This window comes from Aphelocoma coerulescens, chromosome 27 (genome assembly GCF_041296385.1).
Source record: "Aphelocoma coerulescens isolate FSJ_1873_10779 chromosome 27, UR_Acoe_1.0, whole genome shotgun sequence".
Lineage (NCBI taxonomy): Eukaryota > Metazoa > Chordata > Aves > Passeriformes > Corvidae > Aphelocoma > Aphelocoma coerulescens.
Window position 1 is genome coordinate 2,983,197 of NC_091040.1, and position 21,189 is coordinate 3,004,385.

General features: G+C 54.2%; 2 protein-coding genes and 1 long non-coding RNA gene across 5 annotated transcripts; 2 read left to right on the forward strand and 1 right to left on the reverse strand.

Annotated features, from left to right (window-relative positions):
* The first annotated feature begins 783 nt into the window (after positions 1 to 783).
* Positions 784 to 10,200, forward strand: ODAD4 (outer dynein arm docking complex subunit 4). Its single transcript, XM_068996623.1, has 12 exons — positions 784 to 1,375; positions 1,742 to 1,873; positions 2,159 to 2,312; positions 4,539 to 4,600; positions 5,301 to 5,451; positions 6,229 to 6,453; positions 6,772 to 6,979; positions 8,467 to 8,553; positions 8,748 to 8,944; positions 9,102 to 9,202; positions 9,426 to 9,507; positions 9,964 to 10,200. The coding sequence occupies exons 1-12, from the start codon at positions 1,265 to 1,267 to the stop codon at positions 10,068 to 10,070; spliced, it is 1,617 nt and encodes a 538-aa protein (XP_068852724.1). The 5' UTR covers positions 784 to 1,264; the 3' UTR covers positions 10,071 to 10,200.
* LOC138099419 (uncharacterized) lies at positions 1,489 to 10,300 on the reverse strand. 3 transcript variants are annotated; one of them, XR_011146716.1, is made up of 4 exons: positions 10,214 to 10,293; positions 6,202 to 6,380; positions 1,679 to 1,804; positions 1,489 to 1,576 (listed from the first exon to the last, which is right to left on the reverse strand). It is a non-coding gene; the product is annotated as an uncharacterized lncRNA (long non-coding RNA). The 3 variants fall into 3 exon arrangements; XR_011146717.1 differs by lacking the exon at positions 6,202 to 6,380 and having other exon boundaries at positions 10,214 to 10,300; XR_011146718.1 differs by lacking the exons at positions 6,202 to 6,380; positions 10,214 to 10,293 and adding an exon at positions 5,427 to 5,514.
* A 166-nt stretch (positions 10,301 to 10,466) lies between these two features.
* Positions 10,467 to 21,147, forward strand: CNP (2',3'-cyclic nucleotide 3' phosphodiesterase). Its single transcript, XM_068996800.1, has 4 exons — positions 10,467 to 10,570; positions 12,638 to 13,307; positions 13,834 to 13,976; positions 14,528 to 21,147. Exons 1-4 carry the CDS (start codon positions 10,568 to 10,570, stop codon positions 14,978 to 14,980), a joined length of 1,269 nt encoding a protein of 422 aa, XP_068852901.1. The 5' UTR covers positions 10,467 to 10,567; the 3' UTR covers positions 14,981 to 21,147.
* The last annotated feature ends 42 nt before the right edge of the window (positions 21,148 to 21,189 follow it).

The window sequence follows — 21,189 nt, forward strand, 5'->3', positions numbered from 1 at the left end:
GACGAGACCGCTGTGACTCTCACGGACCCTCCCGAAGCACCGGGAATGCTCGGGGAGCCGGGAGTCCTGCCTCCCCCCTGCTCCGTTTCCTCACCAGCCTCTCAAGGCGGCCGGCACGGCTCTCCTGCTTCCTAGGAATACCCATCCCACATTCACTTTTTCCCTGGTATTTCCAGCCTGTGACTAACGTGCTCATCAGCAGCGCCGAGGGAGCACCCGGCGTGGTGTCTGACGAGAACAGGCGGCCTTGCCCCGGTGGCCGGGGCTGTCGTGTCCCCATGGCAGTGTCACCGGGCTGGGCACAGCCCTCTCGAACACACTGCTCCTGTCCACCCCGCTGGGGACGGCGTGTCCCACTCGGCGGTACCAGTGGGGAAAAATCTCCGTGGAAAAGAGTTACCGAACGCTTAAACTGCCTGAAATTCCCTGCCCGGCTCCCCGGGAACGGGGTGTGTCAGCCCGGCTCTTCCCACCCCAGAGCTCGGCCGTGCGTGTCTCTCCACCCTGGCGTGACCCCCACCCCGCCTCCCGCCCCCGCGGCTGCCGTCGAGAGGGGCCGGGCCAGGCGCAGGGCAGCCCCGAGCGCGATCGGGAGCCTGGCGGTGCTGATCCGCCTCGTCGTGACATTAAATGTCATCGGTTCCGAGCGGGACAGATGCCCCCCCGCCCTTACTCTGAGTCACTTGGCAGGAACAAAGTGTTTCAAGCACAAATCTTGGCGCAGGGCCTGACCCAGCGCCAAAATAAAGTCAGGACTGAAGAGCTGACAGGAGTGACCCAGCAGCATCTCCCGTTCGTCATTTATTCAGCCAGGACTGGCCCCCTCAGCGCTGAAACCGGTACCGGGGCCAGCCGCGAGCACCAAACCATTAGCGACTGTAGGGAGACGGTGGCTGCCCTCGTGTTGCGCCTGCGGAACACACGCGCTTTACCCGGCGGGGCAGAGGAAGCGGCTCTGCCCGGCGTTCGGCCACCGCCGAGGCACCGCGGCTGTACCGAGCGGCCGCGCTCCCACCCCTCCTGGCCGCGCAGGGCTCCGCGAACGCGGGTGGGAGAACAGAACCCCACGGGCACGGAGTCGGGTCAGCTCAGAAGCTCGGCGAGGACCCGCCGGTAGCGAGCGCCGGGCCGCAGCCGAGACCGGGACACCGGGACCCCACGTGGGCACCGTCCGGGCGCGCCCGTCACTTCCGGGGCGGGGCAGAGCACCGGAAGCGGTGGTTGCCCGGTAACCGTTGCTCGGCAACGGCGCCGCAGCGCAGCCATGGCGGAGGATGAGACCTTGCCCATCGTCACTTTCGGGAGTCTCATGACCGAGGGAACAGCCCTGAGCCGGCGCGGCCAGCACGACAAGGCTCTGGGCTGCTTCAATGACGTGAGGGCGCCGCGGCCCGAGGGCACCGAGCTGCACGCGGCGGGAGGGGCCTCGGGGTGGGGCCGCCGCTCGGTTCAGGCGGGGGGGACCCATGGCAAGAGGGGAAGGCACGGAGGGACGTGTCCCCAGAAGGTCTCGGCACGAGGGGGTGACCCAGACAGGGCAGTTCAGGGACAGGGCAGCGCCTGCAGCACAGAGAACCTGTGAACAACAAGAGAAGACTCTTTTCAGTAAAAACCTTGTGGTTTTATCCTCCTCCGTCGTCAAGATCCATGTGGGAACTGTGCAGGTGGCATCAAATACCTGCAATTGTGTATCTGTGGTGTGGAGCCAGCACTGGTGATGTGTCCATGTCTGTGGTTCCAGGCGCTGAAACTGAGGGCAGGAGACAAGCACTGCCTTATCACCCGCTCCAAGTGTTTCCTGAAACTTGGAGACACAGAAAACTCCTTGAAAGATGCTGAAGCCTCGCTCAAAATTGACAAAACATTCCCCGAGGTAACCAGCTGAAGTGGTAGGAGGGGGGTGGCCAAGGGCTGGCCTGGATCTGGGAGACTCTGGAGGGTCTGAGGCAGAGCTGTGAGGAAAGAGCTCACTCCAAACACTCCTGAGATTTCTATTGCTCTCGGAGCTGTTGAGGTGCTCAGGCACCTCCAGGTTTGGGGTTTAATGTCTGCAAGTTGTTACAGCCCTAGGCTCTCACTTCTGCCTGGCAGGAGTTACTTGAGATCCATGAAAGTTTTCCCTCATTTTAATAATTTCGTTTCCCAAATGTCATTTTAGGGGCTTTACCAAAAAGCAGAGACACTGTACACCATGGGGGACTTTGAGTTCGCGCTGGTGTTTTACCACCGAGGCCGGAGGCTCCGCCCAGATATTCACAAATTCCAGCTGGGCATCAACAAGGCCGAGGAGGCGATTATCAACTGCCTTGGGAGTAAGAAGTGTCACTTTCTGGCCCCCGTGAGCCCGGATGATGCTGTTCAGGGCCCAGCTGATGGCAAATCAGCTCTGCAAGTGACCCAAGAGCCCCCCACCAGAGTCTCTCTGCTTCTGGGCCCATGTTATTTGTGGCAGATAAATCCAGAAGCAGCAGGAAGCACCACAAAGAGCCAATCCTGCTCTTTTTTTTCTTTTGTTCTTTACTTCTGCCCTGTACATACACAGTGTCTGATCCCTTTAGTTCTGTAGGTAAATCCTGACACTCCATTTTCCAAAATCATCATGGAAACATTCCAGGGAATACAGACCAGAGCAGCTCATCTCATCAGCGACCTGACTGTGGCCTCCCAGTACATGAGGGGAGCTGACAAGAAAGTTGGAAATACTATTTACAAGGGCCTGGAGTGCCAGGACAAGGGGGAATGGCTTCCCACTGCCCAAGGGCAGGGTTAGATGGGATATTGGGAAGAAATTCTTCCCTGTGAGGGTGGGGAGGCCCTGGCACAGGTTGCCCAGAGCAGCTGTGGCTGCCCCATCTCTGGAAATTTCCAAGGCCAGGTTGGACATGGCTTGGAGCAACCTGGTCTAATGGAAGGTGTCTTTGCCCATGGGATGTGGAATTCCAGGGGATGGAACTGGATGAGCTCTAAGGTCCCTTCCAATCTAAACCATTCAGGGATTCTATGATCCTATGATCTACCTCCAGCACTAATTACAGAATCCATTTTGAGACCTTTATCCCTGTATTCAAAGTTTGGAAGGAAATATGCCATGCTACCTCAGACTGGCCTCCTGAAATCCTGACTCTCCTCCAGTTTTCATTGCACAAGATCAGTGAAACTGTTGACTCTTGTAACGAGCTCTGCTTTCATCATTCATGGCTCAGATCACTGAGCAGGTCCTGTAGAGGCAGGAAAGGCCAAGGACCTCGTGGGGTTCAAAACAAACTGAAAACTTGTCCCTTTTCTCTTAGTTTTTTCTCTCAGCTCTGCTAGCGGGCATGGACAGGACGTGCCCCACTGTGGGGACCAGACACACCTCACCTGGGGCTGCCACCTCTGACACGTGAGTGGAGCACCCATGCAGGGCTCATCTGGGGCTGCCAAACCTGTCCGGCGGGTTGGAACCGCTCCGGTGGATCCCGGAGGCTGTCCCTGCCCAGCTCCTGGCATGCCCCGCTCACACCCTACACAGATCCCCAGATAGGCCAGGGCCTCCCTCTCCCAAAATTTCAAAATTTCAGCCCTCCCCCAGTGCCAGGGATTAACATGTGCTGGTGGCACCAGAGCCCGCAGCACTTTCATATGGGATAGTTATTTAGAAAACAGGGAAGATTTCCAGATCTGGCTTGCTTTCCTCCATTCCTTCTGCTTCCTGAGCTTAGCACAATGCTCAAATATCATCACAGCTCCCAGCTGAAATCTTCCCAGCTCAGTATCCCAAGCCAAGAACTCTTAACCACCTTTGAGCCCCTGGGCTGCAGGCACAGGAATGGATTAAAAAACTAGAAAACTTACTTTAAATCAGTCAATAGCTCTGAGATGCAGGGAAGCATGGAAACACGTCAGCACGGATTTAGATGTTTGAATAGTTGGGAAATGCACACACATTAACAGGGTCCATCCCCAAACTGCTTCCCTGACTCTGCTTTACCTGGAAGGATCAGGAACACCTGCTCCCGTAATCCGCCTGTGTTTGTGCTGCTGGCCTGGGCTATGGTTGTGCCTAAGGGAATTCTGCAGCAGCCTTGGAAGCTCTGTCCTTCCCCCAGAACAAACAAAGAGCTGTTCCTCACTCTCCCCTCCCAGGGTGCAGACAGACGGTAGAACTGGGCGTCAGTGAAAACACAACGGGTATTTTGCCCTAATCAGTGCACAAACCTTTAAAATGCATTTCTTTCAATTTTATGCTTCAGCTGTGATCCCCCAGAAGAACCTGCATCCTTCTCCTTCTTCAGTTTCCGTGCAGGATGTACCCTGTCTGTAGGAATATTGCAACAGGAGCCCCCTGTGCTGTGTGAATTAAAATCCCAAGAGGAGCTAGTGGATGAGCTGCATTCCCTGCTTCCAGAACACACCAACACCCGTATTCCATGGGAAAGAGTTAGAAAAGCTTTGGTTGAAACCAAATACTTTGGGCTTGGCACCTTGATGGGCATTTTACTCACAACACCCTGCATGGCTGCTGTGGGCCACTAACACGGACTCCTCTGTGTCTGCAGATCCATCCGCAGTGAAGCTGGAGAACACAGAGGAGCTGTGCTTCGTGAGCAGGCAGGCAGAGGTACAGCATGGGGCTCTTCCTGAAGAAGCTTCTAGAGTTGTTGTAATGCTAAAACTGCCTGAAATGGGCACCTGAGGGGTGACAGTCCCCACAGGGACACGGCTGTGGGAGCAGTGGGCCTGCTGAAGGGCCTCTTGAGCATTAAAACATACTGGCCTGTCATGAGAGTGTTTCTCACCTGCTTCTAATGCAGGTCTGGCTCAAGCCACCCAGAATTTAAAGGGGAAGGCTTCTGAAGGGCAGGAAGAGTCACCATGGAGTAACAAAACCCAGCTTGGAATTTCTTCTCCAGCCCATATCTGGGGGTATTGCCAGTCACCCATCCGAGGCTAATGAGTAACAGCCCAGAGGTCGAGGAGGGTACAGTGAGCTCCAGTATTGACTTTGGGTTTACCTGATGTTTAAGGGTCACAGTTTTGATAATGGACACTTTTCTCTATTGCTTCACTTTTGGGTGCTCCATTGCAGTAGTGTCTTGTTCCTCTGAGAGGCCAGAACTAGTTCTTGCCCTTTCTATAACACCCTTGTGGTCCCCAGGGAGCACAACTGGCTGCAGAATTTCATAGCCAAAGCAGCTGGTGAGACACTGACTTTTCGCTTTAATTAAAAAAATTAGCTGTCTTATATGGAATGTAAACAGAATTCTGCTCATCCCAGTGTTCCCCACTGATGTCCCCCAACTCCTTTTGCTTTTTTCTAGCTGCAGAGAAAAAAAGACAACCAGCAACAACAGAACAAACCAACTAAGGATCAAAAACGGACGAAGAAGCAGAGTCCGAAAACAGAGCGACAGCTTCTGGGAGAGCTTTATGCTGACAAGGCATACCTGGAGAAGTTGCTCAAGGATGAAGGTGTTTCTCCTTCTCAGCAGATTCTATTTTTCTTTCATCCTTTTAAAAATGATTCTTTATTTCTCTTCTTCTTTTATATCCCTGTGACTCTTCCTTAGTTGTACCAGAGCTCACATAGCACATGGTGCTCTCAGTGGTGGGGACACAGGCAAGTGTCAGCTCATGGGGCTGTGACTCCTCTGTGGGTTTGTTATAAATGCTGTTAAGGTCAAGGATGCAGGAATTGGAGAAGTATCTTATTTTAGAAAAAGGCACACAGATGATTCTCCTTTAGTCATATTTCTAGGGAACTTTTCACCCAGAAATAGAGAAGTGGTTAAGATTTGGTCTGCTCACAGGTTTTGTGGTATTGCCAGCATTAATTATACATGTGGGCGGTCTGGTTTCCAGGCAGGTAAAAGCCCTCTCAGTTTCCATCTGCCAGCCTGATCCACAGCACTGTTCAAAGTGCCCTGTCAATACAGATGTGCCATACAGATGTTCTGTCCCAGAGAATAGCACAGCTGGCCCTGCTTTCTGGGCCCCTTCTTGGCTCTGATCAGCAGGGAAGGGAGCAGATACAGGGCTGGAACACCAGCTCAGCTCACTGAACCACACAGGATGGGTAACAGAGTTTTTTGTTAACTCCCCCATCACCTCAGCTCTGAGGAGCACGGGACGCTTTCATTTCCAGCACTGTCTGTGTCAGAGCAGGAAAACGTTCCCAATCAATTCCCCACTGAGCTGCAGCTCAGGTCTGTTGATTCTCACCTGGGTTCTACCTTATCTTATTTCCAGACTTGATGCAGAGCAGCACAAGGCAGGGGATCAAAGTCATGGACCTGGTTTTGGATGGCATCTCCTACCTGAACCACCGCCGGGACTTCTGGCAGCAGCAGAAGCCGATGTACGCCCGGGTGTACGAGCGCAAGCTGCTGCGGCAGGGGAGGCTGCAGGACAAGAAACGGAAATCATCTGACATTGGCAGATCCATCGCAAAGGATATGGAGGACATCGAGTTGTGTAGGTTCCTGGCTGGAAGCTGAGTGCCTCCCACTGCTCTGGGAGCTCTAACTATTCCCAAGCTTTGTCTGAGGGTAACCCACTTCACCAGGCCTCACTTCCTGGGTATCACAGAATTCTGAGATGGTTTGGGTTGGAAGGGACCTCGAAGTTCACCCCATTCCACCCCCCCGCCATGGGCAGGGACACTTTCCACTATCCCAGGTTGCTCCAAGCCCTGTCCAAACTGGCCTGGAACACTTCAAGGGATGGGGAATTCACAACTTCTCAATGTCTCTGTGTCACACTCCAGTGTCAAACTCTGCTCCCTGTCCCCAGGTCTGGCCAGAGGCTCCGCTGAGGAAAGCTGCAGGAAAGCTGAGCGTATGCTGAGAAAGATACAAGGGTGGACAGAGGAGGAAGTTCCCAACAAGAATGAACTGATTGGGAACCTCCACAGCTGCATTGGGAAGGCACACTTGGCAATGGGACAGATGGAGGCAGCTTTGCACAGCCATAAGATGGATCTGGATTTTGCCAGGAAGAAGTGAGTTCTGTGTAGTTCAGGTGGGTGGGGAAAGGGGAAAGTACCTCTGTGGGGGTGTTTTAGCATTAGGTAATGTAATTATCACCTGTGAGTTTAACAGGACTACACATTCAGCTCTGCCCAAGTATTAGGGTCTGTGGTGACTTTTTATCTTCATTATTTCAAAAATAAGGAGCCTGAAGCAGATTTTTAAGGACCCATGGCACAGGGCACATTGAAACATCTACTGAAGCAAAGCAAAAGAGCACAAGTCCCAGTCTCAGCACTTGAGCGTTGAGCAGGCACTTCCTTCTCAGGAAGATCAGGCTCAAAATTGCACCAGTTTTCTGCTACATTTTGTCTTAAACCCCTTTTCATACAGACCGTTAAGCATGGCTTGAAATAAAGTTCTCTTCCAGGTGCACTTGCCTGTCTGCACCAGACACATCCCACGGCTCTTCCAGCTGAACCACAGAGGAGCAAAATGTGGTCTTAGATTTAGCAAGAGTTTGCAAAGCATAGCAGAAAACACGGAACAGTAGCTTGAAGTGATTTGGGATTTATTTTTGTCAGTAGTGCACTGGGCTGTCAAAATGTCACTGAGTGGTTGTTTCTCATTTTCAAAAGTCCTTTTGGAAACGAGTGTTGGTTTAGGAGAAGGTTGCCTGTCTCCTGGTGATCCCAGTCCCCGAGTGCGCCAGGTAAAGGCAGGAACTGGCAGGAGAGAGGCGGGAGGAGATAGCTGGGTTTGGGATCGCTCTCCACGCGAAGTTGCCTTTAAGGACCGGCGGTGACGGGCGGGCCGCGCCCTCTGGCGGCTGCACCTGGAAACGCCGCTAATGACTCGTTAATGACTCGCGTTAATGACCCCGCGAAGGGGGTTTGAGCTGGATCTCACCCCAACCGGACTGTGATTCCATTACTCCCATCATATTTATCTGCTCCTCGCATAGGCTTTTTCATCTCTAAGGTAAGGGTCGGCAGAGGCGCTTCTGAAGCTGAGAACGAGGATAATTAAGAAAAAAATTAAAGCCCACAGGCTCCATTATTACAGAAGGAGCTGCCTGTAGCATGGAGCAAAGCTCAGTCCAAGCACAGGATCAGGGCTGGTGTCAGGAGCCTGCAGACACACTGCAGACACCTTTTTGGGTCTGTTGCTGTGAAAGACAGAAATCATCCACGAGTGTCAGGGACACAGAGGGAAACGGAGGCAAAGAAAAGTGGAAAGATTTTCCCAAGGACTGCCAGGTTTGCACAAAAATTAGTAATAATCAAAAGCAAAGCTAAACCATTTCCCATGTGTCTCATGGAGTCAGCTGCCAGACCTGTAGATAAAATCAAAAATCAACCTTGATTTCATGACTTTCAGCCTGACCTGGGCCCTTTACTTCCCAATGCTTCCCTGAGGGCATGGAGGGCACCAAAGGGACCATGAGGCTGAAGAAACCCAGAGTGGGTGAGGAACAGGACGATGTCAGTGCCACAATCCCTTTGTCTCCCCACTGCAGCGCTCTGACGGACGCCGTGTCCCGGGCCCTGGACAACATCGGCCACGTGTATGCCCGAATCGGCAGGTTCCAGCAGGCCATCAACACGTATGTACAGCCCAGCAGGAAGGGCATCAGGGGTTGGAGTGACCCAGGGCACAGCTCTTCAGCTGTGTGTTCTCACTGCAGCTCGATCTGGGGAAGTTTTCACACCTGAACCCTTTGCTATCAAAGCAGTGATTGAGTCGTAACTGTACCCAGTGAGGGTTGGTAAAGGAATGTTTGTCTTAATCTGCTTGAAGCTGGGAGGAGAAGATTCCACTGGCCCAATCCAGCCTGGAGAAGGCCTGGCTGTTCCATGAAATTGGACGGTGCTACCTCGAGCTGGATAAAGCTGAAGAAGCCCAAGATTACGGCCAGAAGTCCCTGCAGTCAGCAGATGAAGACGGAGATGTGGAGTGGCAGCTCCATGCCACCGTGCTGGTGGCACAGGCACAAGGTAAAGATGTGGGCACAGGTTTTGCTCTCAGGGTGGAGAAGCTGGTCTGAAAACATCTCTGGGATTTAACAGCCAAAGCAACTGCTCAGTTCAAGCAGTTTTTCTTGCTGTTCTCCTGATGCTGGGCTAAACCAGCGGATATCCTTGTCTGTTCCAGTGAAATTGAAAGATTACCGTTCTGCAATCATGAATTTTGAAAGGGCTCTGGAGAAGGCGAAGCTTGTGCCCAGTGAAGCTGCTCAAAATGGCATCATTGCGGTAAGGGGGCTGCTGCGGGGAGGAGGAGCCCTGGGCAGCATCTGTGAGGAGCTGTTATCCCAGCTGGATGCTCCAGCCAGTAATGCCATAAAAATGCAGTAGAAATGCAGTTTTACAGTAGGAAAGGACTTCATAACGATAGCAGAGAGCAAAAGAAAACAGGGAAATATTGGGTATGTAGCTGCATTTCTGGGGCTTTCATTAAGAACCACATCCCTTTCAGGCCTTGGATAATGTGAGCAAAAGCTTCATTGCAGAGCTGAAAAAAAGCCACAAAGAAGCGACGACGGTTCCCTCACAGCAAGGTACTTGTCGTTCACACCTCTGCGCCCAGAAATGGAAAAAAACCACACTTTCCTGTTCTGCACATCAGCAGCACCTTAGAATTCCCACAGCACCCATTTCCTTGCAAGTATTGAATTAAAATCTTGGTGGAAGTCCAGCATTGCTCCAGCTGCGCTCCCAGATCCGGCCGTGCCCAGCTTAGAGCGGGAGATGGCAGCGCTCCCCGAGGGTCCCCTGCAGCCCGACACTCCAGCCCTGCCCCGCCCCTCCTGGGGGTCGGTGGGGGGATCCTGGCAGGGCTCTGTGCCCGCAACCCCCGGGGCTGGTCTCCTCAGACCGTGCAGCCCAGCACCTGCCGTCCCAGAACCTAGTCGGGAGTGAGAGATTCCTGGTGAGGGCAAGGGAGTCCGGGGGTCTTTCTGGTGCCCAACTGCTGAGTGCTAGAACGTGGCGTAAGTTTCCTTTTTCCTTCCCAGATCGTTCCATCAGCAGTGAAAACGTAACAATTACCATTGAGAATGTGGAAGAGAAGGAAAAAGAGGAACAACTCACGGAGAACCAAGATGAAAAGCCAAAGGATTAAAAGCCAAAAGAGGAAGCCAGAAACGAAATAGAAGCAGATGGAAACATTAAAGAGGGGGAAACAGACAAGGAAATAAAGGAGAGCAATGGGGGAAAGTAGAGCCGAGGGGGGAAGATTAAATAAATATTGAATAAGAGCCATACCTAGCACTGGAGTGGTGTGTCCCTAGCAGGGAAGAGCTGGTCTGAGCCGCCGCCGTACTCAGCGCGCAGCCTCCCCCCGCCCCGTACCCCCCTCTCGCGGCCCCGGCCCCGCCGCGGCTCAGGACGGTCCCGGCAGCAACCCCGGGACCGGCTCCTCCGCGGCGCGGAGCTGCCGGGCGGGGCGGGGGCCTGAGCCCCGGGGCCCCCCCGCCGCCCCGGGGAGGGTTCGGCCCGGCCCTCGGGGGCGGGCGGGCCCTGGGGCTATGAAAGGAGCCGCGGCCGCGGCCGCCCCAGAGCCGCTTCCCCGCCGCGCCGCTCCGCACCGGCGGCCGCCCCGGAGCCGCTGCCCTCACCATGGTAAGTGCGGCCGGTGGGATGGGGACTGGGATCGGGACTGGGACTGGAACTGGAATCGGGACTGGGGTCGGGGCCGCCGCTCTGCCCGGGCGGCGGTTCCGATTCCCAGGAGGGCGGAAGCACCGGCGGCATCGCCGACACGTGGGGCTGGGGCTGGGGGAGCGCGGAGGCGGCCGGGCCCCGAGAACGGCCCCGGGGGCCCGTGGCTCCGTCCCGGGGGTCCCGGGACACCCTGGGGGCTGGCGGGGCACGGGCAACTCGGGTCCGGGGGCGATCGCTCCCTCCACGCGAGCCCCTGTTCCGTGGGGAGCCGGACACAAGCGGGAGCTTTGTGGGGGCGGCGGGGGGGCCGGGCCCGGCTCAATGGGAGATTGTCCGGCGAGACCCCGCTCCCCCGGGCTCTGCGGAGCCTTTGTCCGCCCGGCCCGGGCCGTGAAGGCGCCCGTTGTCCCCGAGCCGGCGGCGAACAATAGCCCGGGGGGGGCCGCGATTGTTCCTTTGTTCACGGGGCTGAAAAGCGCCTCAGTCCCCTCAGCAGCTGCCGCGGCAGAACAGCGGCTCCGGTCCCCGCCCGCGGGACAGCCCGGTGCGGGGACAGCCCGGCCCGGGGGCACCGCAGCCCCGGCTCCGGCCGTGCTGTCCCCTGGCAAGCGGGGCACCTGCGCTGCGAGGAGGAGCAGCGCCCCAGGTAACTCAGCGGCTTCCTCCTGTGTGAGCACTTTGAGCCCCGAGCCCGCGGGGAAGGCAGCACGGGGGTCGCTGGGGAGCCCGGAGCTCCCTGCTGCTCTCGGGGGCCCGTGTGTCCCCGCCTGGGTGCGAGGCTGCAGCTGACCCCAGGACAGGCAGTGCCCGTGGGAACTGTGGGGTCCTGCTCCCAGGGCATTTGGAACCAAACCCATCTGCACCTTCTGGAACAAGGAGATGGGGAAATTCAACACCTGAAAAGTGTTTTTTTAAAACAGCATCACTCCGCAAACTGGAAAAACATTTTTCTGGCCCAGGCAGAGCATTTATGTTTTATGTAAAACCTCTCAATTTTTGCATCAAAGGCAAAATTCACTCCTGAGCATCACTCCCATGATCTTTGGCTTCAGCAGGTCCAGTGGGTCCCAGGCTGGACTAGCCTACAGGCAGCTGGGGAGGTGGAAACTTCATGTATTGACCCAAAAAACAGTGTCTGTCTCGTTGATGCTATTGAGGACTTGCACAGCTGAAGAAATCCCTCGTTTCCTTTCAGTCCCGTGTTTTCCCAGGCCCTACTGGGAATTAATCTGGGATTCCACTTACCAGAACTGCTGGCAGGAGGGGAGGGAGAGCCCGTGCCAGCTCCCAGCGGCATTTTCCGCTCACTGCTGCCAGCCATGAGTGTTTCGTTTCCTCCAGCACTCGAGGTTTCACTTTCGAGTTCTACCTAGCGGCTGCTGGGAGAGGTTTGGCTTTCCTGCAAGCTGTCTCAGTTGCTCTTCCCGAGAGGAGCCCGAATTCCCTCCCGAGAGGAGCCCGAATTCCCTCCTGCGAGGCGCTCAGCTGCTGCTCCTCAGGCAGCTCAGACAGAGACAGCGTCATCCCTGCGGGCTGCTCTAGGAAACAGCCTCTTCCCTGGGAAAGGGGTTTGTGATTCAGGTGAAGGGATGAGAGCGTGGCAGCTCTCAACCTGCTGGGACTTTCGGTTCCCGTTGGGCTCCTCCACGGGTCCCTGCCTTCGCATCCGGCAGCCACAGGGTTTTGTTCAAGCGTTCAGACTAAATGTGCCACAGGAGGAGCCCTGCCTGGGCTGGGGCTTTGTGGCAGCTCATGGTGCTTGAGAAACCCCTTCCTGGCAGGGCAGGGCTGCAGCTGCTGAGGCCAGAGCAGGGCTGAACCTTCAGCCCTTGGGTGGGATGCAGGTCCCTGCTGTGGGACCAGCCAGAGCAGCTGTGGGAGGAGGTGTCAGCTGAGCAGGGCACCCAAGTGAGGGAGTGTGGGGCAGATGCTCCCTGTGCCCCATCCTTCCCACTAAAGGTCCCAGTAGGGCCACATTGTCTCTGGGGTTCCTGCCCTGCAAAGTGTTTTCTCCTTCCATTTCAGAACAGAGGTTTCTCCAAGAAGAGTCACACTTTCCTGCCTAAAATATTTAGAAAAATGTCTACTCAATCAGCGAAAGAGAGGCCTGAGAGTTTGCACTTCCCATTCCTGGACGATGAAGACACCATCTCCACACTCAAAGAATCCAAAACCTTTTTCATCCTCCGGGGCCTGCCCGGCAGCGGGAAGTCCACCCTCGCCCAGGCCATCCATGATCGGTACAAAGATGCCTGCAAGGTCATCTCTGTCGATCACTATAAAATTACACCGTTGATAAGAAGCTCCATTCCCGAAGAGTACTCCAAGGTGGATGAGGATCTAGTTGACTATTGCAAACGGGAGATCAGCGTCATCGTTTTGGATGACACTCACCACGAGCGGGAACGGCTGGACCAGATCTTTGACATTGCTGACAAGTACCGGTACAAAGTCATCTTCGCCGAGCCCAAAACCCCGTGGCGCTTGGATTGTCCCCAGCTAAAGGACAAGAACCAATGGAAACTATCCGTGGAAGAGCTGAAGAAGATGAAGCCAAGCTTGGAGAAGGAATTCCTCCCCATGTATTTTGGGTGGTTTTTGAGCAAAAGAAGTTCGGAGATCCTGAGGAAGGCTGGCCAGGCATTCCTGGATGAGCTTGGGAGTCTCAAAGCCTTCAAAAAGGAGAGTAAATACTGTATGTATTATGTTGTCTTAACACGTTTTTACCTGTTGATGTTAACAAGTCCGATCAGCTTCTAAAGTCAATTTTTAAAGCTGTCAACAAGAAAAGCTTTGTAAAGCTACTAATCTGGTGTTCATAGTTGACAAAGTTGCTTTTGTAAGTAAAAATAAATTAAAGAGTTTTTCCCAAGTTTGTTTAGCTCTGGCCCCACAGGGCACTGGGCTTGGGTGGCAGCAGCAGGACATGGGGTCCTGGGTGTCCCCTGGTTTGGAAAGGCTGAACAATCCCATCCCTTAGGGGACTCTCACGTCATCAGGTTTAAGATGAGCCACGATGATGCACAAAAGCTTCTGTTCTCTGGCTCCATCTGCGGAGAGCCTGGGAGGAGGGAGGGGTTTGGCTTCCCAGCCAGTGCTCCCCCAGCAGCCAGAGAGACGAGATGTGAAGGCTGGGGTAGGGAAGGGAATCGAGGTGGGACTGGGGCTTGTGATCGGGGGGATCACTTTGGGACAGTGACATTGTTTACTCGTATCTGCAGTTCCTTCTGCTACCGAGGATCCCAAAATAAAAATAGATCTCACCAGCTACTTTGTGAAGAGGCCACCTGGGGTCCTGCACTGCACCACGAAATACACCGAGTTTGGAAAAGCAGCCGGAGCCGAGGAATATGCACAGCAGGAAGTGAGTGTTGGGGTCCCACCTCCTCCCCACACCCCCTGTGTCCCCTCCCTCCCCAGAGGGGTGTCCAAGAGCCTGGGGAAGGGTTGGGGATGGGCTTTGCTTTGAGTCAAGAGGCCAAATATAGGGACAGGAACTACGACCACGTGGCCTGTGCAAGAGAAAAAGCAGAATTATGGAGACGGTGATTGTTTCCTATTTCCAAACAAAATACTCCCAGTTTCCCCGATCACACATGACTTCCGGCATCATCTCTGACAGCTTGAGTTGAATGATGATAAATTGAAGTATTTACATTCCCAGATCAATTATTTCAGAGCACATAAGCCCAGGTTAAATATTGGAAGGACAGAGATGTTACCAGCTCCAAATCCACAGAGCTGGGACATCAGGCACCGACCTTCTCCTTGCTCTGGGTATTTTGGCCATGTCACAGCAAGAGCTGCCATGAGCAGCCACATCCCTGAGCCTGGGGGCAGTGACCGCAGGGCAGCGCCGTGAATCCCCACCCACAGGCACTAATGCTGATCCGTGTGCGTGTCCCTCTCCTCCAGGCTGTGAAGGCTTCCTATGGCAAAGGCTTCACCCTCTCCATCTCGGCGCTGTTCATCACCACAAAGACTGTCGGGGCTCGCATCGAGCTGAGCGAGCAGCAGCTGCTGCTGTGGCCCGGGGACGCCGACAAGATCCTGTCCACGGACAACCTCCCACGGGGCAGCCGGGCCCACATCACCCTCGGCTGCGCCAACGGCGTCGAAGCCGTCCAGACCGGGCTCGACCTGCTGGAGTTTGTGAAGCTGGAAAAGGCAGGGAACAAAGGGGAGCAAGTGGGGGAAATCGGAGGAGGGAAACTGCTGTATTTTGATAACGGTATGTGGATGCTTGTGCTGTCTAAAAAGATTGATGTGAAGGCGATATTCTCGGGATACTATGGGAAGGGAAAACTCGTGCCAACGCAGAGCACCAACAAACGGGGCTCTGCCTTTAGCTCCTGCACCATCATCTAGGAGCACGGGCAGGGCAGCTCCTCGGCTTGTTTTTAAAAGGCAAGTAACTCCTGTAACCTTAAAAGTGTAAAGAGAAATAATTCTACCTTTACTAAAGTCAACCCTTCTGCCCACCCCAGTGTGAAGCCTCTGGGGAGTTATCGGCCTCAGAAAAGGAAGAAAACAAGCAACTCCTGACTGAAACTGTCACAGATTTTAATGTGAGTTTTGGAGGGAACCAACTGGGGTGTCCTGCTTGTTTTCTTCCTTGGAGAAAGATCAGCTCTGGGCTTTTATCGCTCCCCTCTGAACCACAATCGTTCGATCTTTACCTGTTGGCACTGACCAAAGCCTGTCAGTCGCTGGTCTGAAGCCAAGGGAACTGCAGGATGTCCCTCCCCTCCCACACCCAGGGACTGACATCGGCTGTTCTGGCAGCCAATTACAGGGTCAGACCTAGCAAGACCCAGGCATGGGTCACTCCTGTCAGGAGTCCTGTCCTTACCAAGGGTTTGGCCCCTAAGGACAGACCTTGCTGAGGGCAGCGGGTCTTGGCAGCCCTAATCGCAGGCCGGTCCCGCAGGTGCCCAGTGGGCTCATCCCAGCTCCCGTCCCTCACAGCAGAGATGCTCTGGGGACAGCCAGGAGGAGGGCACTGTGCCAGGCAACGTCTTAAAGACACCAGCCATGGACTTAGGGGGAATCAAGTGAAACATCAGGACAGGGAGCCAATTCCTGCAAAGCAGCTCCAGCCACTTCCCTCCACCTGAGCTGGACCAAGCACCATCCCGTGTCCTGTAGGGAACAATCCTGCCTTGGCAGGGAGTGGAAGAGATGAACTAACATCTTTTCCATTTTATTTGATAGAAACTAAAATCATGTCTGAAGTACAGAACTGGACTTCATGCAAGATTTTACTCCCTTCCTCTAATGCACTTGAATGTTAAGAGTTAGGCTGGAGTAACCCCGTAGTGTAGGAAGCAGAGGCACTGTAACCACGTAACTCACGTCTGCTCGAACCTAAACCCCGGCTGGAAGTTACTGACCCAGAACTTCTGTCATTAAATCTGTTTTATTGAAACTTGGGTTTGTGCTCTGCCAGGCCCTGTCCCAGCAGGGCAGTGGCTCCTGGGCATTGTTTAACACAAAGCTCCACTAACAGCCCCAGGTCAGGTCCCAGCTCGACCTCCTGCTCTGGCTCAGGGTCTGGGGAGCAGCAGAGTGACATTAACCCACACTAACACTGTAAATACTGACTGTGTTTGAGGCGTGGCCTGGGCTGGGGCTGTCGCTGGGCACAGCTCACCCCGAGTCCAATGCTGCCAGCACAAGGAGTGTTTCTCCTCTGAATGTTGAGGCCAAAAGCAGGGAGAGCTTTGGTGCTTGTCTGGTGCCAAACACTGCCATGAAAGCAAAATACTTCCTGCTGTTCCAAAGCAAAGGATTAAATTCTCATTATAACATGAAATAGTGAGCTATAAACCCACCCAGAGCACCTGTGACCCTCCATGGAGAAACCCTTCCAAGTTTTCACAGTGGCAGCAGCTGAGTGCCCAAGGCTCAGCCAAGGCCTCTTCTGACAGAACCTCCAAGGGTTTGTTCCACCAAAGCTCTATAAGGTATTTGCCAGCACCGGCTCAGGGGCTGGCTGAGCCCACACCCCCAGCACCCAGGTCACTCCAGCACTGGAATACTCAGCTGGAATATCTCCTTCATCTGCCTGTTCAAGAACAACAGTGACACTGTCGTCGTTTGAGTTTTTATTAGTTTGTACATCATATACAGTTTATAATAAAGTAAAACCGATTGCATATGGGTCTGCTCAGGCTGATTTCCCATACAAACACGGCATCAGGAGTTCTGCTAAGGAAGTAAACAACAAATATTCACATTTTTACCATTCACATCCTAGAAAGGTCCAAGAGGGACAGTCGGTACCGATGCGGAGCCCGGCTGGGAGAGGATGAGGAGTTTGGCAAAGCAATGGGACAGTGATTGCTCCATGCAATTCCCCTTTCCTCCCAGGGAAAGGTTGAGCTATGTACACTGAGGTAAACATTCCGAATTCCAATTCAGATAAATACGGCAGCGCAGGGACAAGCTCCTCTCCAAGTGGCTTCGCATCGGTGCCTGGATTTGTCCTGACTATTCCATAATGCTGTGACACACGGGCACTGCGGGGCTCCAGCTGCTCCCACGCGGCCCCTTGGATGCCACCTCACACCACGCTGTTCACACGAGCCATTAAGGGACAGTGGGGATGGGGATGGGACAGTTGGACAGGCTGGGAGGGCAGCCAGGCTGCTTGTCCTGCTGGAGGCTCCCCACGGATCCTGCCCCCCTGGGCCACCCCTGGTGCTCCAGCTCAGGTGCAGTGTCCCAGCTCCCAGCCGTAGACCAGAGCTGTCCCTCCAAGCTCAGATCTGGGTAAGGGAAAATGCCCAGCACTGCTCCAAGAAGGGATAACCCCATCCATGACGGTGGGAGTGGAGAGAGCCAGGCCTGGCCAGGAAGGCCAAAGCATTTCACATCAGCTCCCACAGTCATGCATGGACCCACAGTGACCCCACAGAGCCAAGGGCTGGGACAGCCACCAGCTATTGCCACCTGCCCCTGTCACAGCCCTGCCACAGCTGCCTGGGGACCAGAACTGCTCCAGGGACATGGGTAGGTGCAGCACACAGTTGTCCTGTTCCCTGGAGAAGGGGAGGGGAGAGGACAAGGCACAAATTTAAATGGGATGAAAACCATCCATTGTAAATAAGAGAATATCTGGAATTATTACTGAAAGTGAGGAAGTCATTTGGAAATGGCAAAGCAGCACATGGCCCAACCCTGTGGCTGTTTGATGGCTGCAGATCCAGGGCCAGCGTGGCTGGACAGGGACTGGCACCAGCCTCTGTGTCAGTCACACCATGACAGCCCAGCAGCATGCACTCTGTATGTCAGCAGAGAGAGCACAGGGACCCGCTACTCCATGGATAATACTCTTGTCCCTGAACAATCTGTCTTTTTCCTGTTTTCCAACTTGGATTTCTGCATTTACAACAGCCAGCAGTCATCAGCACTGGGGATCCTGCTCACTGAACGCTCACAGGATCAAAAACAAACCAGGTAGGTTCCTGTGCAGCCAGAGCAACAAGGAGCCTTAAGAGGGTGGCCAGAACCTCCTGAATGGACTTCACAGCTTTCCAACCCAAGGGAAAGCCTAACAGCCACACAATTCCTGATCTCCCTGCCAATACTGCAGTACCACAGCAGAGCCCCCACACGCCAGCTCTGCCCACAGCCACACTTCTCACACATCTTCTGTAGTTCACAACTTTCCCAGAGACGCCAACAGCCACTTGCCAGTTCTTGAGCTGTTCAGAGCAACTACTCCCAGCTCGGCTGGTGGAAAACGCCCCCTGACACACCAGCCCGGTCTGGCTCTCAGCCACAGCAGCTCTGCTCCTTCTTGTTCACAGCAGCTCTCACAGCACCAACCATTCCTCCGCAGAGACCCTGGGCAGGAGCTGCCAGGCTGAGAGTCACACCCAAGTGTGTCCATCTACACCAAAGCGTGTCCATCCCACCATGCCTGGGTCTTTGGCAGCACCACTGCCTGCACCTCCATGTGCTCTTTGTCCTTCCAGAAACAGCGCAGCCACAGCATCGCTTGGAGATGCTCATTCGTGGTGCCTGCAGCAAATCCCTGTGGCCGGTGGCTCCCGTGGGGCTGCGAGTGATTGGAGCATTGGCACTCAGCTTCCCTGTAGCTACACACGACCACAACCCACAGATAATGTCCTGGAACCACTGTGTGTGGAGACAACACCCCAAGCAGTGCACAGCAGAGCCCATTCTTTTTGAAAGAAGCAGAGTTTTGTCTCCCCAAGCCATGCTGGGACATGGTGGAGGTCACTGTGCCACTGGACACTGCTGCTGCCCTGAGGTGCCAGGTGCCACCAAGCCCTGCTCAGGCCTGCTCTGTGCCAGGGGAAACAGGGACTGCACAGGGCCCGGGGCACCCTGGGCTAGTGGAAGGTGTCCCTGCCCATGGCAGCGGGTTGGACTCGATGGCCTTCAAAGGCCTTCCAGCCCAAACCATTCCATGGGTCTACACATTTGCCTTCGCTTTGATTCACGTAACAACGCTCTGTAGAAAGTCTTGGCACTCACCATATGAATATTTAACTACATTAAATCATGCATTCATGTACAGGTTATAAATAGCTGCTGTATACATTTTCTCTCCCAGAAGCAGAGCCATTCCACTCCTGTGCTCCAAGGAATGGGCTCACTCAGCTTGGAGAGAAGGAAGGGAGGAAGGAAGCTGGTCACACTTCCCTGGGGCAAGGGGAAATGAGAATAAACCCACTGACAGACACAGGACATGGCTCTGCTCAGCAATGGGAGACTGAGAACAGCCCAGACTGTATGTGACATCAACACACACACAGGACGAGACATCATGGATCCAAAATGCCACTAAACAGGCCTTGTAAACTCTGATTTACAGTGCCAGGAAAGCTGGGGAAGCATCAATGTGCATAGACCAGTATTTCAGTTCCCCAGGTACTCACCATTTCAGAGCCTCAAAAGTGCCAGGACCCAGCTGCTCTCGGTGCACCTGGGTGGCTCCATCCCTCACACCGGTGTGAAGGACATCGGAATAAACGTGGGAGAGTCGGGTTTTTCAAAGTATTACTCAGCACTGGTTCACTTAGAAAGCTGAGTTTCAAACAAGTTGTAAAATACTCTATTCTGCAGTGCTAAAATTTAAGCCCTTAAATTTTCCCTCTACGAAAGCAGATTGTCAAGAATCCTCACCAAACACCACGGCAGGACCGTGACGGCAACGTCACCGCTGGAACCGCCGGGACCTCGCGGCCCTGCGCCGATCCCTGTCCTGCTGAAGGACACACACAGCCCTCGGAGGGAGGAAGACAAAGACGTGGCATTCCCAGCGATCACCTCGTGCAATGAGCCCCCTGCAGGGTTTGTTCTGCCATGGGAGGGTCAATCAGGCGTTACACAGAGTCACTGTGAGGGTCTCTCTCGGCACAGCCCAGCCTGTGTGCACAAACACCCATTGTCCGAGCAAACTCCGGCCTCCAACAGCCCCACGCTGCCGGGGTCAGCCCAGGATCCTGGCCACAGTCCCTCTGCCCCTCACTGAGCACCAGCCACAGCCCCACTGCCTCTTGCTCCCCTCACACCCCAGGCAGAGCACAACCTCCTGCGACTGGGCCTGGCAGCACCGTGCTCCAGAACCCACCACAGACAGGACTGAACTCACACAGAGCACCTGGACAAAAAGGTGCTGTCCAAGCTCTAGAGAAAAGGGAATTCTGGGAGCAGAGCCCTCTCCCAGCTAAGACCCTGCTGTAACACCACCTTTTATGTGAACACCAAACTGCTAACGGGCAGTGCCCCACACCAAACCCATCAGGACACGGCTCCAGGCCAAAAGCTCATCCATCCCTCCAGCTCCCCCCCGACACTGCACAAGAGAAAAGAGTACAGACTGTCAGGTCAGAGCTGGACTTTGCATTTTCTTGCTGCTTTGGAGGAGTAAATCACTGCCAGGGGAAAACCATTCAACCAGGTTAACTGAACACACAGCTGCTGCACACCGGGAGCTCGGCACTGCACATCCCGAACCACCCACGATCCCTGCCTGGAATTCACTTGGCACTGAAAGACTCACCCACGTCATGGATCAGTAACAGGAAATCACACATCAAGCTCAACAAAAATCAAGTTTAGCACAAATATAAAATATTCAAGTGGGTTAATTAAAAAAGTACAGTGAAGGAATTCAGCCCAGAGCAAATTCAATATTCCCTTAAACAGGACAATCTTGGGAACACAAAGCCCTTAATTCCAGCTGCATCACAGGGAATTCTCACATAAGCTGCTCTTTAAACTCTAAGCAGCGTTTCTCTGATACAGAATTGTAAGCTCACATGTTATCACGGAAGTTTAATGCCCAAGTGGGCCTTGCTGGGAGAACCATGGGAAAAAAAAAAAAAAAAGAAATAAAAAGAGCCAAGAAGCCAGGCCGGCAGGTGAAATGGGATTGTACGAAACTGGATTGAGCCTTGGCAGTATTTCCAAAAGATTAAGATAACTTACAAGTTACTCCAAACCCTGGACATGCTGCTTTGGAAGCAATCAGAACAAACCGGGAATTCCTTCACCCTCTCACACGTGGAGATTCTGGGAAGATTCCAGGAAATCCTCTG